At 33.8% G+C, this 17,922-nt stretch overlaps 1 protein-coding gene across 2 annotated transcripts in view; it reads right to left on the bottom strand.

The window, feature by feature from the left end:
* Nucleotides 1-17,922, bottom strand: part of FMN2 (formin 2) — a 165,841-nt gene that overhangs the window by 57,456 nt on the left and 90,463 nt on the right. For both annotated transcript variants that reach the window (XM_061365734.1, XM_061365735.1), the window contains 6 exons: nucleotides 11,109-11,170; nucleotides 4,263-4,354; nucleotides 3,980-4,109; nucleotides 2,903-3,049; nucleotides 995-1,054; nucleotides 677-797 (listed from right to left, as the gene is read on the bottom strand). In XM_061365734.1, coding sequence (XP_061221718.1) covers nucleotides 677-797; nucleotides 995-1,054; nucleotides 2,903-3,049; nucleotides 3,980-4,109; nucleotides 4,263-4,354; nucleotides 11,109-11,170 — 612 coding nt within the window. The remainder of the gene's footprint in view (nucleotides 1-676; nucleotides 798-994; nucleotides 1,055-2,902; nucleotides 3,050-3,979; nucleotides 4,110-4,262; nucleotides 4,355-11,108; nucleotides 11,171-17,922) is intronic.

Raw genomic sequence — 17,922 nt, 5'->3', positions numbered from 1 at the left:
CAGCTAGGCAACAGAAATACGTAACTGTCCAGTCCAGCAGAGACTTTCAGCAAAAATGGTAAAGATCATGATATTAGCTATCATTTGTACAAACTACTCCATCTTAACTTAAACTCAATGCTTCGTTCCCAGTGTTAAGAAGAAATGTATTATGTGATACATGTTCTTTAGTGAAGTCTAGCAAGTACACCTTAAGCCTGCTGTGTTCATTTTAAAAAATAATTCCACAATCAGGAGAAAAAATACTTTCTTTGCATGCTACTTTTTAACAAAGACAGATTATTTCAACTGTGTTGAACAACATGTCATATATATAATCTGCTAAATGGTATTTTACCTGAATATGGACCTTTTTGTCATGGACATCATCCAGCACTTTATAGTGAAAGACTGTTTAATTCTGTTTAAAATTTTCTTTCTTTTGTTTTTAAAACAAAAACCTAACTGGTTTGATGATGCTTATTTTAATAGCCTCTTCCAGATTATCTACTGAAAATTATGAATTATTGCTTAAATGATCATGCAAAAAACAAATTAAAGGAATAAAATAGTAATTGGGATCTCAAACATATACAACTGTTTTTACACTGTCATCCAGTTTCTCTAAAATTATGCAAACAATAATAGCAGGGATATGTTTTTAACATATGTTTAGTATTTAATCTAGTTCCAGTACCTTTCAAATCTTTCTTCATTTTGCGGAGATCTTTTTGAAAGTCTTCAAACTTCATTTGTGAAGCCTGGAAGAGATCTTGTGGGTCTGGAAGAGGAAAAATGCACTGTTCTTTTCCAGCATCCTGACAAAAAAGGGAAAAAAAGAAAAAAAACAAAGACAACAGTCACAGTGTTCATTACTTTTTCTATTCTAAAATATATAAGTGGAAACAATAAGAGTGGTTTTTTACATTTTGTCATCTAAGCCAGAAGAGGGATGAATTTAGTAAGTTGATTTTTATAACTTGAATTAACTTGAGCAAAATTAATTCCCACTCACCTGATCAAAATTACGTAAATAGTATGAGACAATGTAAGATAGAAGACTTCTACTGTTGTCCTGTATGAGAGAATAAAGTTTGCTGTTACTGAAACTCATTAAAAAAAAAAAAAAAAAGAAAAACAAACCAAATTCAGAAATGATCATTCAAGTAGGTGAAATGTTTAGTGTCAAGTATAGAAAAACACTTTGCTGATTTGACACCTTCACTAAAAAATAAAAACAAATTAAACAAAACCCCTCCAAACTCTGAAATATAACTTAATCATTAAAGATATTAGACAGCTATGTTACAAGACTCCTGTAAGTCAATCCTTAGTTTTGAAACCTATTTGATTGTAAAATGAGCCCTTACATTATGAAATTTCCCAAGAAGGAAAAGAGAAATTATTTCTGAGTTGATGTATGCAACTTCTTTCACAATATTCAGAACTTTTTATTAATCTATAACTACAAAACCAAAGCAAAGTTTAATTAAAAAAATCTCATCTTTCTAAATGAAATTTTGGGAATTTTGTGAATCTTCAGGGGAACTTTCCCATGTTACCAATGTGTAATCTCTGTAATGAAATTTCAGCAGAAAATCTTTGATTTAAACAGGATTTTTGACAGAATGACATTTCAAATAATTTCAAACAATTGTTTTGTCAGGACTTTCCTGACTAATCAGTAGCAAATAAGATGTACTTTGTAACTGCAAGGTTAATAATGGGGTCAAAATGTTTCCAGCAAATTACATACTAAAGACCTAAGTCACCAAACCATTTTAGTGTATCTAAATGTTCTACTGAGCTGAGTTCCAAAACTGGGGATATATCTAGAGTCAACCAAAAGGTTCAGCTAAAATAAGCTCCTCTAAAAACATCGTGCTAAGGCTTCATTCACCTCAGAACTTCCTTGGCTTTCCAAAGAAACCACAAGGCTGGAATTAACTTCCTCCACCCCTTCAAAGGCAAATGGCTGAATTAGTCTAAACTCAGGATAAAAAAAGATCACTTACATTATCTAACCCAGCAGCTAAAGCATGTTTATTTTGTGAGTGATCAAGCAGAGAAACAAGTTCTTTCTGCCACTTTCAGAATGGCAGACCTTGAAAATGACTCACTAGAGAGGTTTCAGCAGTAATTCTAGAGACTTTAAATTGGTCCCTACATCTTTCTTATAACACTGTCCACACTGAGATAAGTCTTTCATCATAGCCATAGAGACTTAAAGTTTATTGTTTCCTTGTAAATAAAAGATATTTGAATACAAGTCCAATCTGATTAATCAAAACCAAAAACGTGCTGGTAACACAAGCTCCAGCTAAGCACTGAGCAAGAAATAGAATGAATTATCATTCTCCTTTACTTAGGTGACAAATCTTAAATCAACATGTAGTTGCTGTGATTACTCAGGTGGTTCTGTGGTCTAATGTGAAAAGCAGTTTCTGTAATCATGACGTATATAAAGGATGAACTTTGGATTATCCCAAATGTCGAGGATGCCTATTCAATAATTTTTAGGAGTGACTTTCCTCCCTCTCCACCCCCAACAGTTTGAAACACCATCCAATCACAGTTAACTTTTTTTTACAACTCTTTTCACTTCCATAATAAACATTTTAAGGGTAAAGATAATAGTATTGCTTCTGAATAAAGGAAAAGTTAGAAATACATAGAGTATCAAAAGTTAAATACATATTAGATTAGGAAAGAAAACATAACATATTTTTGTTTTCTATAGAATTTTCATATTTCTACAGAAATACACCCAAATCTAGAAGTATGACCAGATAAGCACAATAACAGAAAAGTTCCCACTGACATGCCTTCCTAAATTTCACACCATTTACTCAGACGTGGAGACAAAGTAATTTTCTGAGAATTTAACATTCTTGGGCCTATAGCAAGTCTAGAATCAACTTACACTGCTCTTGACATCTTTCAGTTTTGGCAGGATATCTAGTCCAAAGCCATCAGCCTGTCCTCGCGTCCTGTTTCCACCATTCATGTAATTTCCAAAGGCAAGAACCAAACCAAGGACCTGCATAACTCCTGACCCACTTTTCAATGTCTACAAAACAGAAACAGTTTTTTGTTCAAACTCTAATAATATTTACAGTTCACAGTATTACTGACACTGTGTTTAGAAATAATACTTATATAAAGGCTCAAATAAAGGGAATTAACCTTCTGCAACATGCAGAAGTAATTTATATATAAAAATATAATTATATAAATATAAATTAAAATATGTAATTTGTTGTGAATGGAGACTGTTTTCCCCATAATGGGTACTTATTAAAAATAATGGGAAATTTAAACAATATTATCAGTAATGATCTGTTCAGGAAAACAAAATAGTAATTCCTTAACTGATGCTGATACCATGAATGCTATATTTAATTTAGGAGAGAATTTTGCAAGAAGTTAATAAAAAACCCTACAGAGAACAATTAAAACACTTAACCTATCAAACAAAACATATAAACATCTATTAAATGGTAAAACAATTAAATATTTCAAATAATTTTCAGTTATTAAAATACTGACGAAGCTTGCATTTCAAAGCTATGTATTTGCTTTACATAGGACCACAAAATTCCAGTAATCTAACTAGAGAGAACATTGCTCCCTCTAACTGATTTCAGGTATCAGAGATATTATCAAGTTGCACACTTACAAAATATGAGGAAATATAAAGTAGACTGAACTTACATTCATCTGGAAAGGAGTGAAACTGTGACTATGAAAAGGGAAGATTTTGCTTTATATTGATATAAATATATATTGATGTCAAAACCATTATCTAGTTCAGTATCAAGAGCGAATCTTAAAATTTGCTTTGATGTTAAAGTACAATCATTAAACATTCTATTCTGCTATCCTTCAGATTTAATGAGTGCTTAGAGTAAATAAAACAAAAACTTTTGAAATATGAGTACAACTGAACAAGATTAAATATCAGAAATTTATCTCTAGCTTTTGACAGAGCACAACCTACCTCGCACAGTTTCTGTAACAATTCAAGTTTGCGATGGATTGAACAAATGCTTTCTGAAAATGTTGATTGGAACAGGATGCAAAATACACGCTCAGAAAAGTTGGGGATTAGTGAGAGTTCATAGAGGAACCTGTAGGGGTGATTCAAGAAAATTGTGTAAGTCACTGCTAGTAGGTACAGGTTTGGTTTTATTCTACTTTTATAACGCCTCTAGATAGTTTACTCTAGGAGGCAAAGTTTTCTGAAGCGGGCAAAACTGTTTTTTTCATAAGTATGTTCTTACTGTTCTGGCTTATCCAATGATTTGGCATTTTCTTTTTCCTTGGATGCCTTGCTATGCTTTTCTATTTTTTCTAATTCATCTGATTGTGCTCTCTGGAATAAAGGAAACAAAGTAATTGAAAAACGTTAGTTAAAAACTTAGTCAAAAAACATATAAAGATGACTTTAGAACAAATCACGCTCATAGATATTTCTTTTACTTTAGCATCTGCTTATGGTAAAACAACTCAGTCCACAGAGTGATTTTATGTATAAATACATCTGATGGAAAACATAACATCTTCCAAATAATGTTATTGACTACTAGTAATCTGCAAAAGATTTATTCATTCAACCATGCACTGAGACAATAATCTTCATTCCCAATCCCATTTCTTTGGCTATTTATAAAGTCTTTGGATCAAAGAACTCTCTTCCTGAGTTTTATTTCTCTTTCCAAATCTGTTGAGTTACATTTGAATGCAATCTGATCTTCAAATATATATTTAAGTAATATCTTTTTCTTTAATTAAATGAAAATAGGTTTGCAATTTAAATTTTATTTGGTATTTGGAAAATGCTGTAGAACAACAACAACAAAGTTGATTTATAATAGAACTGTCATGCATACCATAATACATAAGAACAATTGCATACTTAATTTGGCATACAGTGATCTTTATTTTTATCTTAATAAGCCAAAACAATTACATGTAAAGTGCCTAGATTCTTGGAGAACCCTGTGGCACATTGTGCGGTCTTTTCTTTAGTATTCCAATCAAAAGAAACAGAGCCTCACTTCTTTCTGTGCTCCATGCTACAGTGAAATTATTTTTTCCAACTGCAGTACTGGAAAACAGAACGGCATGGGAAGGAATAGAAGTGGAATGGAAATTTCTACTTCTGACCCTTCTTTTGACATCCATAGTGGTTTTCAAAATAGAATCAAAACATGAATCTGTGCAAAAATGAAAAAGGAATTAAATATCTACCTTTACTCCTTTAATAAAACATCACACATTTTTTAACTTAGTCCATTACAGAACTTGAAAACAACATTAAATTATATTAGTTAAATTACATTTGAACTAATTAAATAATGGCAAAGCAAAAGATAGACTGCATCTGCATTCTTTCTAGCATGCTTTTGCATGATTAGCAGAAGAGGTATGGAACTATCTCAAACCATACTGACACAGCTCCATCAGCAATCTGAAAGCAGAAAGTCAGGTTTGGACAATCCTTCTGAGGTTGTTGAGCATCTTTCCATGTGAAAAGGGAGAAAATACTGACATGAAACAGAAAGATGAAGAGATTAAAGGGCCACTCAGAGCAAAAGCACTTCAGAGTTCCTTTGATTACTTCAAGAAGTCTGGAAATGACTGCAAGGCCGTCTGTCTTGAATAGTACACATCCTAATATTTAGCCAGCATTTCTGTGGATGTTCTTCAAGGGTCATCTTCTCTAAAGTATTCTGATCTGTATTCTGTTAATAGGAAATTTTGCAAATAACTTTTTTTTTTCTTTCTCCCAGAATCAAACTTCTTTTTTGACAGTATGAAATTCTATTAGTGGTATTACACATTTCAGAGATTAATAGAACAATTGAAGTTTGAAGGAACCTCTGGAGACTGTCTAGTCAAAACCTCTGGCACAAGCAGAGGCAGCTAGAGCAGGCTGCTCTGTTGCTAGATCCACTTCAATAAGTCCATGTCTCTTGCACTAGGGAGGCCAGAACTGGACATAGCACCTTAGGTGTGGTCTCACCAGTGCTGAGAAGAGGAGAACAATCACTTCCCTTGACTTGCTTGGTGCTTATTTGATCTATTTGTGTATACATACCTGTCTTTCTCAGTTAACAAGGGCTAGGTTGATACAAACTAGTTTTTTATTTTGGTATACTGGTACTGACCCATCCATAACACTTAGTTTCCTGAATTCCCTACCCCAGTATCGCTTTAGAGTGAGAAAAGAAACTTGGAGATTCATCCTTCATAGCTACCTTTTACATAAGGGTTCTGTCAAGGCAGGCATAGGACATACTAATATAATTACAGTAGTAATGTTTTTTTGTATAATTTCAAGATACTAAGATCAGAAAATTGTATCAATTTTTATTTTTAAGACACATCTGGACACAGGATGAGGACTAGGAAAAATTCAACTAAGGGCAGAAATTTCTCATTTATTCAATTTACTCTTGTAAATGGTAAATAGTTTTTTTTTTAAAGTAAACAAGTTCTTGTACCAACAGTTTTTAAATGATGTTCTACTTTTTCTGGCCAATCTGTAAAGTATATTCTCTTCTGTTAAACAGAAATGAGATAACTTGAAATTTTTGTGCAATATTTAAAGAGGAGAAATTATTTTAGCAAGGAACATAAAGCTAAATGGTTATTTGCGAATTCTTTAGGATAAATAGTGAGAGTAGTCTCTCTTCTGGCCTTCTACATATGGTGAAATATTAGAGCACTTATCACAGCAATTATATACATGCATGTTCAAGCTGTTAATGTTTCTCCATCAAATCCCAAGGGCAAAGGTTAGGCAGACTCACTATTCCTTATTTAAGCCATTATTCTCAGATTGTGTAGGCAAAGAAATAAAAACTGGCAAAGATACAAGGACCAAGCATGATCCACTCATTGGCAGGCTGATTGAAACTCAAGCAATATGCTTTACACTTTTCACAAAATCAAGAGGTCCAAGTATATGGTGCAAGTTCAGAATGAACCCTGAGTTTCAAATCGCTAATTTTGGCTCAGCTATCCAGAATTCCGATTTATGTCTATATTAAATTGCAATACAAAAGCAATAAGACTGACATGGCTTCTGCACAGGTATTACAGAATATTTCTCAGGATTTTTATCAGTTAGCTTTACAGTTAATGTTTATCTAATTCTTAATTTGCAGGTGGATAGTTAACAAAATATTTTATATAACTGTCCATATTTGTGTCAAAAGACATGTTCAATTGATATTTCTCATAAATCATTAATCTGGTTGCATCAGCACCTCTTTGGATGTCACTGCTACTTATTTCCTTGAATTTTAGCTACTATATAGCATCATAAATGCAACAAAATAGTATAACATACTAGAATTTTGTATTAACTGTACCTAAAATCAGACAGCATAAATCTGATAGAAATTATTGAAAAAAATATACTGATTCAGCTTAGCAATTTTCCCCCTTTTGCCATAGTATAAACTTATCCTATATTTGGTCTTACCAAAGTTCACAAGGGCGATTTTTCAATGCAAATCTTACATTTCCTCATTATTTTCAATCTTCCTGGCAACAGAACCTTAGCTCTGATTTGAATCAGTTTAAATATGTGTAGGTTTTTTTTAATCTTGGGGTGGATTTTTTTTTAGTCCATTTGATTTTCAAAGATAATCTTATGTACTTCAAAAGCATCAAGTGAATTGTCTGGAGAATATTGTCAAAAGTAACTGAAACTAAGATATAACAGAGATAAAGAGGTTATTAACTATCATCTTGCTTTGAAGCTTGGTCATGCATCTGAAGTCAGGTACCATCTATAGTCTTCGCATAAAAGCAGTAAGACATTGCATTGTAATTGCCATTAAAAGAAATCACAAGAAATAATTGAGAAGAAGGTTTGAATCTCAGTGACAGAGCAGAAGCATGGGCTTCAGACTTTCATTCTTGCAAATGGCACTTAGAGATTTTTGAAAGCATTTTAAAGAGATACAGGGTGGACAATTTACAAGGAATCAAATTAAGAAAGTATACATGTTGCATTTTGTAATGTAAAGAGATCTGAACAGGGTAAATCCGTAGATCAAAGATAATCCTTTGATAAAAATTTTAGTCAATTTTTTATAAGCTTATGTCTTCACAATACTGTGAAGACATAAACAGGAGCAGGCTTATCTTGTTTCAAGCAGTGATACTTCAGCTACAACCTCACCTGCTAAGAGGATACCTGTTATCAAAACAAACATTCACTTATTTGCAGATAAGTACGTTTCTCCTCACAACCAATATGGCCTAACCACATACAGCGAATTGACAACTCTACTGAATTTTATCTGCCTTTTCCCTCTCTACTTTTAGCTGCCACTTGAAAGCATTGCTATTAGGGAAATTGTAAAAGCATATTAAATTAACTGTTTCACATGTAGTCTTACTTATTAAGATTCTGCTATTAAAATTGCCTAGATCTTAATACATAGCTGATTATCAACACATGCTTAAACAACTTTTTATAAAGCATACTATACAACCATGTGTAAGAATTATGTGACTGTACTATACGGTGCTGTAGTAACAAAGCCCTTCTCATTTGATGCAATACCACTTAATACTATTAAATAAATTGTTGAGGACTTGGGTCTTTGGTGGGGTGTGGGTTCTTTCATTTATAAAAAGTCACTAAGATGTATACAGTAACTTTGTGGTTTAACAAGACTTTAATTCCTCAGTAAACAGGAATTGAGCCCTCAGGAATGTGGCTTTTGAAATTAGGGTGTGTTTAGGTTTGGAGACTGCCCAAATTTCATTCACATTTAAGAAGGAAAAGCACCATGCCAGACATATGCAATCAGAAAAAATGATTACATTCTGAGGGAAGACTGTAAAGCAAATGCTCCCATATGTTCTGTAGAGATCAAATATAAAGACTGACAAATAGTACAGCAATATTTAAATATGCAGACAAAAAATCCCAATCCAATAAATAAAAATTTAAGTTAACGTCTACAAACTAGCCGAATGAGGCAAAGTTTTCCCTACTTAGGCTACAGGATGAGGCTCAGAAATAAGGAAGGAGTCAAAGATGTTAACCTTTCAGGTACCCACATATTGCTTACTTTTTTTATTTTTATTTGAACACTGTTATAATTAGTGAAATTACTAAGGAAAGCAAATGCAAAGTCTGATGTGTTTTTATCAAAGACTGGTAATAAAAACAGAAAATAAAATGAAATTTTAAAGAATGCTTCTTTCAAGACACAGCTTTATCAAATAGAGGATCCAGGATTAAAATTCAGGTCCCCTTGTGAAGCTCTCCCAGAATAAACTGGGTGTGGGATTTTTTGCTCTTTCTTTGGCTTTTGGTTGTGTTTGTTTGGTTTTCTTCTGTCTTCTACTCAGGCAAATATAGTTAGAAAGTTGGTCTGATCTGTCTTCTATTCAAAGCAAAGAAATATATTACAGTCATTCAATTATTTTGAGTCTTGCCTGAAATTAACATATAACATTTTCCTCAATCAGGATAATATTTCCCAGACATTTTTGGTAATTGGTGAAGGTAATGATGAAAGGAAGACAATGACATTTGGTTATTTCAGTGAACTGCAAATTTGCAGGTAACTTATTATATTAGAACGCTGAAGTATATGAGAGGTGACTTTAAGAAAACATTTGAAAATTACCCTATTAGGCCACATAGGAGGGCTTATGCAATAAAAAAGAGGGAAGGATGCAAAAAATGAACATGAGGGCAATATTTATTCTGTACTTCCCACAACACAATCTCTCACAATCACACATACGTAATATGTAAACTTAGTGAAATTTTTTACATGCTAAAGAATATATGAAATGGGATATAGATGTAAGGGAGAAGATTAAAGATAATGTAAAATAAAAATAACACAGGCCAAAGCAGAAATGCAGTGGATTAAGGACGAGAAGTGCTTGAAACTTAAAAATTTTGGGGTAGTTAGAACAGGTTTTCCATTTGACCATTATTTTCTGAGCAGTGTTGAGAAAGTTAAATCTTCAGGGATGAAATAAGATCTGAAGTGCTTCTTAGTTCTTGTTAGAGTTTTGTTTTTCATTTTCTTTAGGTGTGGGTTTTTTTCTATAAAGTGGACTAGAGCATGCTATCTCTCTTTTCAGGTCCCAAAGTGGATTATTTATGACAAATTTTGTAAATCAACAAAACGCTCCTATGTAAGCTATAAAAAAACCTAGATTCTAAACCTCAAAATCTGAAAAACATTGAAGTAATTAACATAATATCAAAACTATAACATGAAGGAAATAAAAGATACAGTACAATAGCATACACTGGCCTTCAATTCCATTCTGTGGCTCACAGATATACATTTCATATTTTCAGGTTCTTTGAAGGGTAAATAGAAGGTCTCTTGCTCTTTCCAGATAGGCCTAGCCAGAACTCCATGTATACAGATAATGTGCTCAGAAAAGGGAATAATGCTCACTGGCTGCAGCTGAAGGCAGAAATGTGCTTCTGAGATCCACTTTTTTGAATTTTGCAAGAATGGCATTTTAAAGTTTGAGAACATGCCTGAGTATATTCTGAATCCCTGATTTTGCATACCTAGTGGTCAGACACTCTCTGATGATTAGTACTATTTATGAAGCCTCTGGCACTTTGTACTGCTTTGCATTTCATTAACTTAAGCAATCCTTTTCCTTTCAAAGAGTTAAAATTATTTTGCAGGAATCATTGAAATAAAAATAATTAAAAAAAACCCCGAAGCTACAGTTCCACAAATGACGACTGCTGTCATTAAAACAATTTTTTGTATTGAACAGCACTGTTATGTTAGTGAAGTTACAAAGTGAAGCCAAAGACCCAAAATACAAGTTCTGATATTTATTGACCAAAGACTGCCCACCAAAGAAGAATAAAAATGGAGCAAAACCGATTTCTGTTTAGTCATTTAGAAGCTGTTTGTGTTACTTGTACAAAACACACAATGAATAATTAAGACAACTTGAATGCTTTCAGTGCTTTGGGGAAAATAAAGTCACTTCAAAATAGACACGTTTTACAAGCTTGCTGAGTATTACTGATGCAAACCAAAAATACCTTCACATGGCCTTACAGTATTCCAACATTATATGGACTTCCTCCGATTACTCACATTCTCATACAGGGCTTGGAGGGTCTCTAGGTCAACTACAGAGTTGTCCAAGTTCACAACAGCTATAAAAAAGACAAAAGAAAAAAAAGAATTAGTTGTCAGGATGATAATCCAGCTGTGAAAGAAAGTCTGAGCACAATACCCAGCAACAGTTTTTATGACCTACTGGTCATACAGCTTAAGGGTTTTAACTTTATTATGCCTTGAATAGTGCCATTCCTAAGGCTATGGGCTAGAAACCTGGTAGAGCCAGGTGTCAAGTGTTAAAGAATTCACCTCCCTCCCCCCAAACACACAAACATGATCCCACAAGTATGGCCATAGCCAGAGATCAGAGATAAGCTTTACATCAGACTTTCATGGTCCAACTGAAAGCATTATAAAAATTTGTAAATCTGCACCACAGCCCCCCACACACACATTCACACAACAAAGCTCATTCCTGTCACTGTTGGCTTCAGTCTTAAACTGATTAATCCATAAGTCAGCCAGTTAACTTCAAAACACCTGACAAGGGTCAAGTCTTCTATGCACTAAGCCGACATGTTTAGTAGAGATACAAAATATGCCTTTCCTGTTCCCAACCAATTCTGACACCACACACAGTATTTTTTCAGCATCGAAAAATCAGTTCAACAGCACAGAGAGAGTGATTTCAAACTACCTAACCTGGACACAAAACCAAACCAAACAAACAAACAAAAAAAACCAACAACAAACCACCCCAAAATCAAGAGATACACACTTTTAGGAACACAGCACTGACTCCTGACTTGTATTACAAAAATTCCATAGAACGTAGGAAATGTTTCTTGAATCTAGTGAAGAATTACTCTCAGTTAATAAAAAAAAAAAAAAAAATTCTTTTTCAAATAGTACTTTTCAGTCTTCCTCTTACATAGATTTTACAAGCATACTAAAGCATTCATTTAGAAGCCAGATAAATCCAGATTACCTCATCCAGGTTTTAAACGTTGCAAGAAATTTAGAATGTTGCATTAGAACCTATGTTCTAAATACAAATTCTTTGTATATACCTATAGTACAGACAATAGAATTCAAGCTCATGTGCTTCAGATTGCTCCATAGCAATTAAAAATACCAGTCTGAGCCAGTGACTCATGATGTTTCCACTTTCCAGGCCTGAGCATAGTTTTAGTTACAATATAACAAAATTACAATGAGACTAGTGTTGATCTTGAGTAAATTCAGCAGGCTACACTGTATCTCTAAGCACCATCCAACTCTAAATTTTAGGACTGCCTAAACCGAAATTAATTAGGAACCTCTTCAATGTTCAGAAATAATATCAATATTTAGAAAATAACGTGGGGTTTTTTTTAAGATATTTTTCCTCACCAGAAGACAAGAGAATCTGAAAGATAATGGCAATGTAACAGTTCAGAAAGCAACATGTTTTTTGTTTTGTTTTTTTTCTGGGAAGAGGCACATGCAAAAATCTGCTACTACTTATTTGATATATTTTATAATTATCAACATCCCAGGCATAATAATTATTGCAACAGAGGCTTAAAGATGCCCTCCCAACAAGGTACTGCAGTATATGCTGTATTTAATAATCCTTGCTGCTCGGTAGGATTATCAGTATGCTTAAAAATATGCCAAATTTGCCCTGTAGAACTGGAAACTAAAATTAACATGCAAACAGAAACTGGGTCTAGATTGGTTTGAGAGCTCTACTTTACAAAAACATGTATATCAAAGCCTGTGTACAAAGAGCTTAATAAAAACCAGGATATATTGTGGATATCAGTCTGTATTTTCCCTACATTTCAGCATTCTTACGGTTATGCAATGATTTCATATATGAACTCACAAGCCTTCAACTATTTATTTTGATGTGGCTGTCTTCTCCCTGCTCCAACCCCCTTCCAGAGACTCTTCTCCCTGCTCCACTTCCTTCCAGAGACTGCCTAATCCTGCATTAAGAAATATGACATAAGCTCCTGCTCTGACTTTTGCTCAATATTAAGATCACCCATGGATTACCCAAGGAGCAATAGAACACTTTTGTTTGAATGCTTGCAGGAGATAAGAGAATGTCTGGCAAACACAATGGTGCCAGGTCTGTGTACTTTAAACAAAACAGGTATGCAGAAAAGTGTACATACTTCAGGAAGGTACTTAAAACAAATCACTCTGAGACAAGGAGTTGGAGAAATTAGATCCTAGTATATATGTTTCACATCCCTGCCTCCCAAGAAAAATATATTTCTACACACTTCATCTAAAGATGTATATGTTCATAAATAGCACTCTAACATCCCATTAGGATTCTTAATATTTACTGTAGGTTTGTCCTCACTCTGGGGAGTCAGGAGATGAGCTTCTATTCTGTCATACAGAACTTGATAGCTCGCAAAATAAATCATGACTGTTGCACATCTAATTCAATAATATAGACAATTTGAACTGATAAAAACAATGTTGTTTCTTTATGTAGCCAAACTCAAGGGCTAAACATGGCTACCCCCTACAATCAGCATGACTACACAAATATCTAACCAAAGGATTCCATATGTGGTGGCAAAATAATGACAAAAAATATAGACAAACATAATTTTCCTCATATGAAAATATTTTGAGTTATGCTACAATTCCAGTACACTTTGAAGCAAAATTTTGGAGAAGGGTTTATGATAGTCTTGCAGTCACTGGATATTTTCGCTCATGTCACTATTTTAGAAAACGATGTTCTTGTTTCAAAGTTGGTGTTGCCATTAGCCCTCCTGATAGATTTATAAGAAAGCAGTGAAGAATACCTGAAAGAAACAACTTTCTTTTAATCACATCTGTCTCTGGCATTTAGCTCTTACCTTCAAGATTTCATAGTTCTGCTGCTTTCTTGCATTCCTATTGCCACTGCTGCCAATAAAACCAGCAAGCCAGGCCCATCACAAGCCTTATACTATAAAATTACTTGATATACATGTACATAACTGTATATGGATACAAATGTATAGATATGATAAAATAAAATTTGAACCAAGTGTGTCCAGATACACAAATATGCACAGGTAAAATTAAAGGAACTACAAAGCAATGACTTCTTTGTTTTTTAAATCAAGCACTAGTCAACGGATTAGAAAAAAATCCACCCAGTAAGAAGAGGGGTTGAAGAGCAATTACAAATGATTTCTTGATAATTTAAAAGACAGAGGGAAAGAAACGATTTAAAAAGATTTCTACCTAAAATAAAGGTTCAGGAATCTCTTGTTGGTCTTAAACATGTTCAGGAATCTCTTGTTGGTCTTAAACATTCTTGATACTTTCATTGTTTTTATCACAATCTACATGGAAATTTAAACTGACATGTTTGGAAGAGAAATAATATCTTTCTTATGCTACTGCAGAATATAGAAGATTTAGCAGAATGGAAGAATTTCCATTCCGTCCTTCTTTCAGCAACATAAATTGAATCAAAAAATAAATTACACAAACACACAATAACAAAGCCAACTTAGATATTATTTTCAAACTGGAAGGATGATAAAATATATGCAGTGGGACAACGACCTACTATTCTTAGTAATATTAAGTCATTTGCAAGTCTAGCTAGGCACCTGAGAAGATAAATCACCTGACAGGAGCAGAACATTGGTGCTAAAAAAAAGTGGGATTAGTATAAAGCACACAACTGTTGTCAGAGGCATACTTGAACTCTGAGGACAACCAGACCTTCTCCCACATACATAGAAGCCAGTTTAGAACACAGAGTCAAAAAAAAAAAAAAAAAAGCAAACAACACCACAAAAAAATAAACACAACACAATGAGTAATCATCACCCACGTCTTCAGAAGAGCACAGTATGTAACCAAGCCACCAATGAGATCAAAGTTTTTGCCTGCAAATATAATCCTGAAGAAAAAAGGCATGAGAAAAGACTAGCAGAGAGTTGGAGGATGTAGTGTATTCTCAGGAACTCTATAAATGTAAGTAGCTATATTTTTTTTAATTGTAAAACAGATCATTACAGTCAATTATTCATCTGTCTACATTGTGAACTACCAGCTACCAACAGAACAAAACAGGCAATATAGACACAGCAAACCTACACTTGCCTGAGGCTGTGAATCTAATAGCACCACTTACATAAACCATTAGTACTTGGAAATTCTATTCTATTTGCAAGTTCAAACCTCTGGAATTTCCTTTTTAAAATGAAGTGGCCAAAATTCAGAATTTCACACTGAGTTTCAGAGAAAAAAAAAAAAAAGAATTATCAACTCCATCCTTTGGTCCAACTTTTATGTCATAAAACTCCCATTAGAACAACCATACTTTCAGAAGGGTGACTTTCAGAAAACTGGTTTTCAGTCCAAATCTTGGGTTTATGTCTTCCCTCTTCTCAGGGCAGGCTTCAAATCACACTACATTTCTCTTGCCTTTCCAAGTATATTTCCTAAGCTTTTCTGTCTCCAGGCTCCATCTAAAAGTGAGCGTCCTCTTCCAAGACCTCCTAGGAGCACTGCTGTCTCCCCAAAAAATGACTGCGCAATTTCCAATTCCTACTTAATTAATAACCGATTACAGTTTACCTCCTCACAAAAGAAGCAGTAGCTGAAGCAAAACCACCTCTAATTTCCAAAAGGAATTCTGCACCAATCCTGCTATATTCAGATCCATGTTTCAGGGAGACCAACAAGCAAACCACCCACTCAAGTTCTTAATGCTGATTTTCACCACGAATGACTCCTCCATGGCTCTCCAAAAAACAAGCAGTATCACTCCAAGAGGCCACTCCTTTTTTCCTCCTGAACATCTTTGCTTCTTCGCTTTCACACTTACATTTTCTCCAGAAGAGCACCAAGTCTTTGCAAGACTTCACATCTGCTCCATCAGATGGAGCAATAGACAGTCACTTCAGCAAAATATAAAGGCAGACTGATTTTTCTTCACTGAATGATCTCATGAAACTGTTATCTATATTAAGCATAAATAAAGCCTCAAAATTCTATGTGATTCTGAGGAAGAATGTTAACATTAAAAGTCATTCAACCTTCTAAAACTTTTTCAAGTAATTGTACTGGAATATTTGATGAGACATTCATTTTCATATATATCAAAAGTATATTTGGAAGAAAAAAGCCGCAGGACTAAATGAACAGGTCAAATGTGTCACACTGTATGATCTTCCTTGAATGATTATTTCTGAGTTAATTAGAAAAACAAATAAAAAACAAGAAAAACACACACCTGCTCCGAGAACAACATACAGGTAGGAAACTTCAAATAGTCAAAATCCAGTATCATCAGGAAACTAGCATAATGGTAAACCTTAAACAGTGGAAAATTCTGATGCAACGAAGACAATATATCTCCTGATAAACTTATGAAATGGTGCTTACAAGAAATTAGAAAAAAAAGAACTAATAAGTTTGTTTGCTGAATACAGAATGGAAGTCTTCACTGGGAGATGTCTTTGGAAGAAAATGCAACACCACACATGTAAATACTAGCAAACCAGGAATCAAAGAAAGTTTCAAAGTAGACAATTTCATCGGGTTCCTTAGAATGACTGACAGCTGAACTGCTCAATTCAGAAGAAACAATATCTGCCTCAATGTTCTCAGCAAAAAAAGAACCAAGAGAGCCTCAGAAGATCAAAGTGAATTGGCTTCCTTTCCTACTATAATGATTATAGTATGATACAATATCAAGCTGCTTGCAAAGTAAACTCAGATTTCAATCAAACTTACTATTTATATTTTTAAAAAATCAATTAAGATACAAAGTTTGCAGTTTTTTTTTTTTTTTTCATTACATAGTAAACCCACAACTTCAAAAATTGCTATCCTTTATCTTTTTTCTTCTCCATGTTACTTTATTGGCATAATTCATCTAACACAAGGTCATGTTTTTGTCTGTGATACTTCCAACAACTTGAGAACTACTGCTATTCTCTTGGGATTATTCTTTATCTCAAAATATAGAAATGTGAATCCCCTAATGCAGAAAGTTAAACCCCAAATGGGCCTCCAAAATAAATGTTTTGTCTACATAAATATGGAAAAAACACACGATAGTGACTGTACAATTTTTATAGATTATCAGAAAGTGAAATAACAGAATTTTAAAGCAGGTCTTACGCAACTTGTATTAAAAAAAACTCTGCTGATAACGTGTAGGTAGGGGGATGGCTGAACTAGGGAGAGTTAACATAAATGAAAACAATTTCATATTATTACCTACCTGCTTGCTTTCAGTACCTTTGTGATATGTTTATCTGTTAGCAAATACTCCAGCCTTCTCAGGATGAGAACTTTCATTGCACAAAGCACAATGGAGATTGGATCTTCAACGTAAGTACATACAGCATGAATCAGAGGCAAGACACAGCAATTAGAACTGCTTGCCCACAGTTTTACTGGGGCAGTAATTCACCTTGATCTAAAGCTTATGTATAAAACCAGAACAGTATACAAAATTTCCAAGCAGGAGCCATGGATTGATCTTAGCTGTTGCTTCAGATTGGTTTTTAAAGGACTTGAAACTATTAAATACCTTCAAGAACATGCACTTACATTTTTGGGAAGCAATAAGGCAAGAAGATGCATTTGCAAAATTTGAAATTTTGCAGAAGACTTAATTGAAAAGTGTGACTATTTAGTATCACTTTTTGTACCGAGTCTTCTCTTACCAACACAATTCAGTTTTTTAGACATTTGTCCTTAACATTGCTATTCCTTAATGTTGTATCCCTACATTACAGCAACAAAATTGTATCGATAGAGCTTTTTTTATGTACATATAAATATACACACACGACAAAATATGTAACTAGATTTTATA

Source organism: Neopsephotus bourkii, unplaced genomic scaffold (genome assembly GCF_033783945.1).
Source record: "Neopsephotus bourkii isolate Nb327-2 ecotype Australia unplaced genomic scaffold, CSIRO-AGI_Nbou_v1 NB_1292, whole genome shotgun sequence".
In the NCBI taxonomy this organism is placed as follows: Eukaryota; Metazoa; Chordata; class Aves; order Psittaciformes; family Psittacidae; genus Neopsephotus; species Neopsephotus bourkii.
The sequence above is the reverse complement of the archived record's forward strand: the minus strand, read 5'-3'. Positions and strand labels throughout refer to the sequence as shown.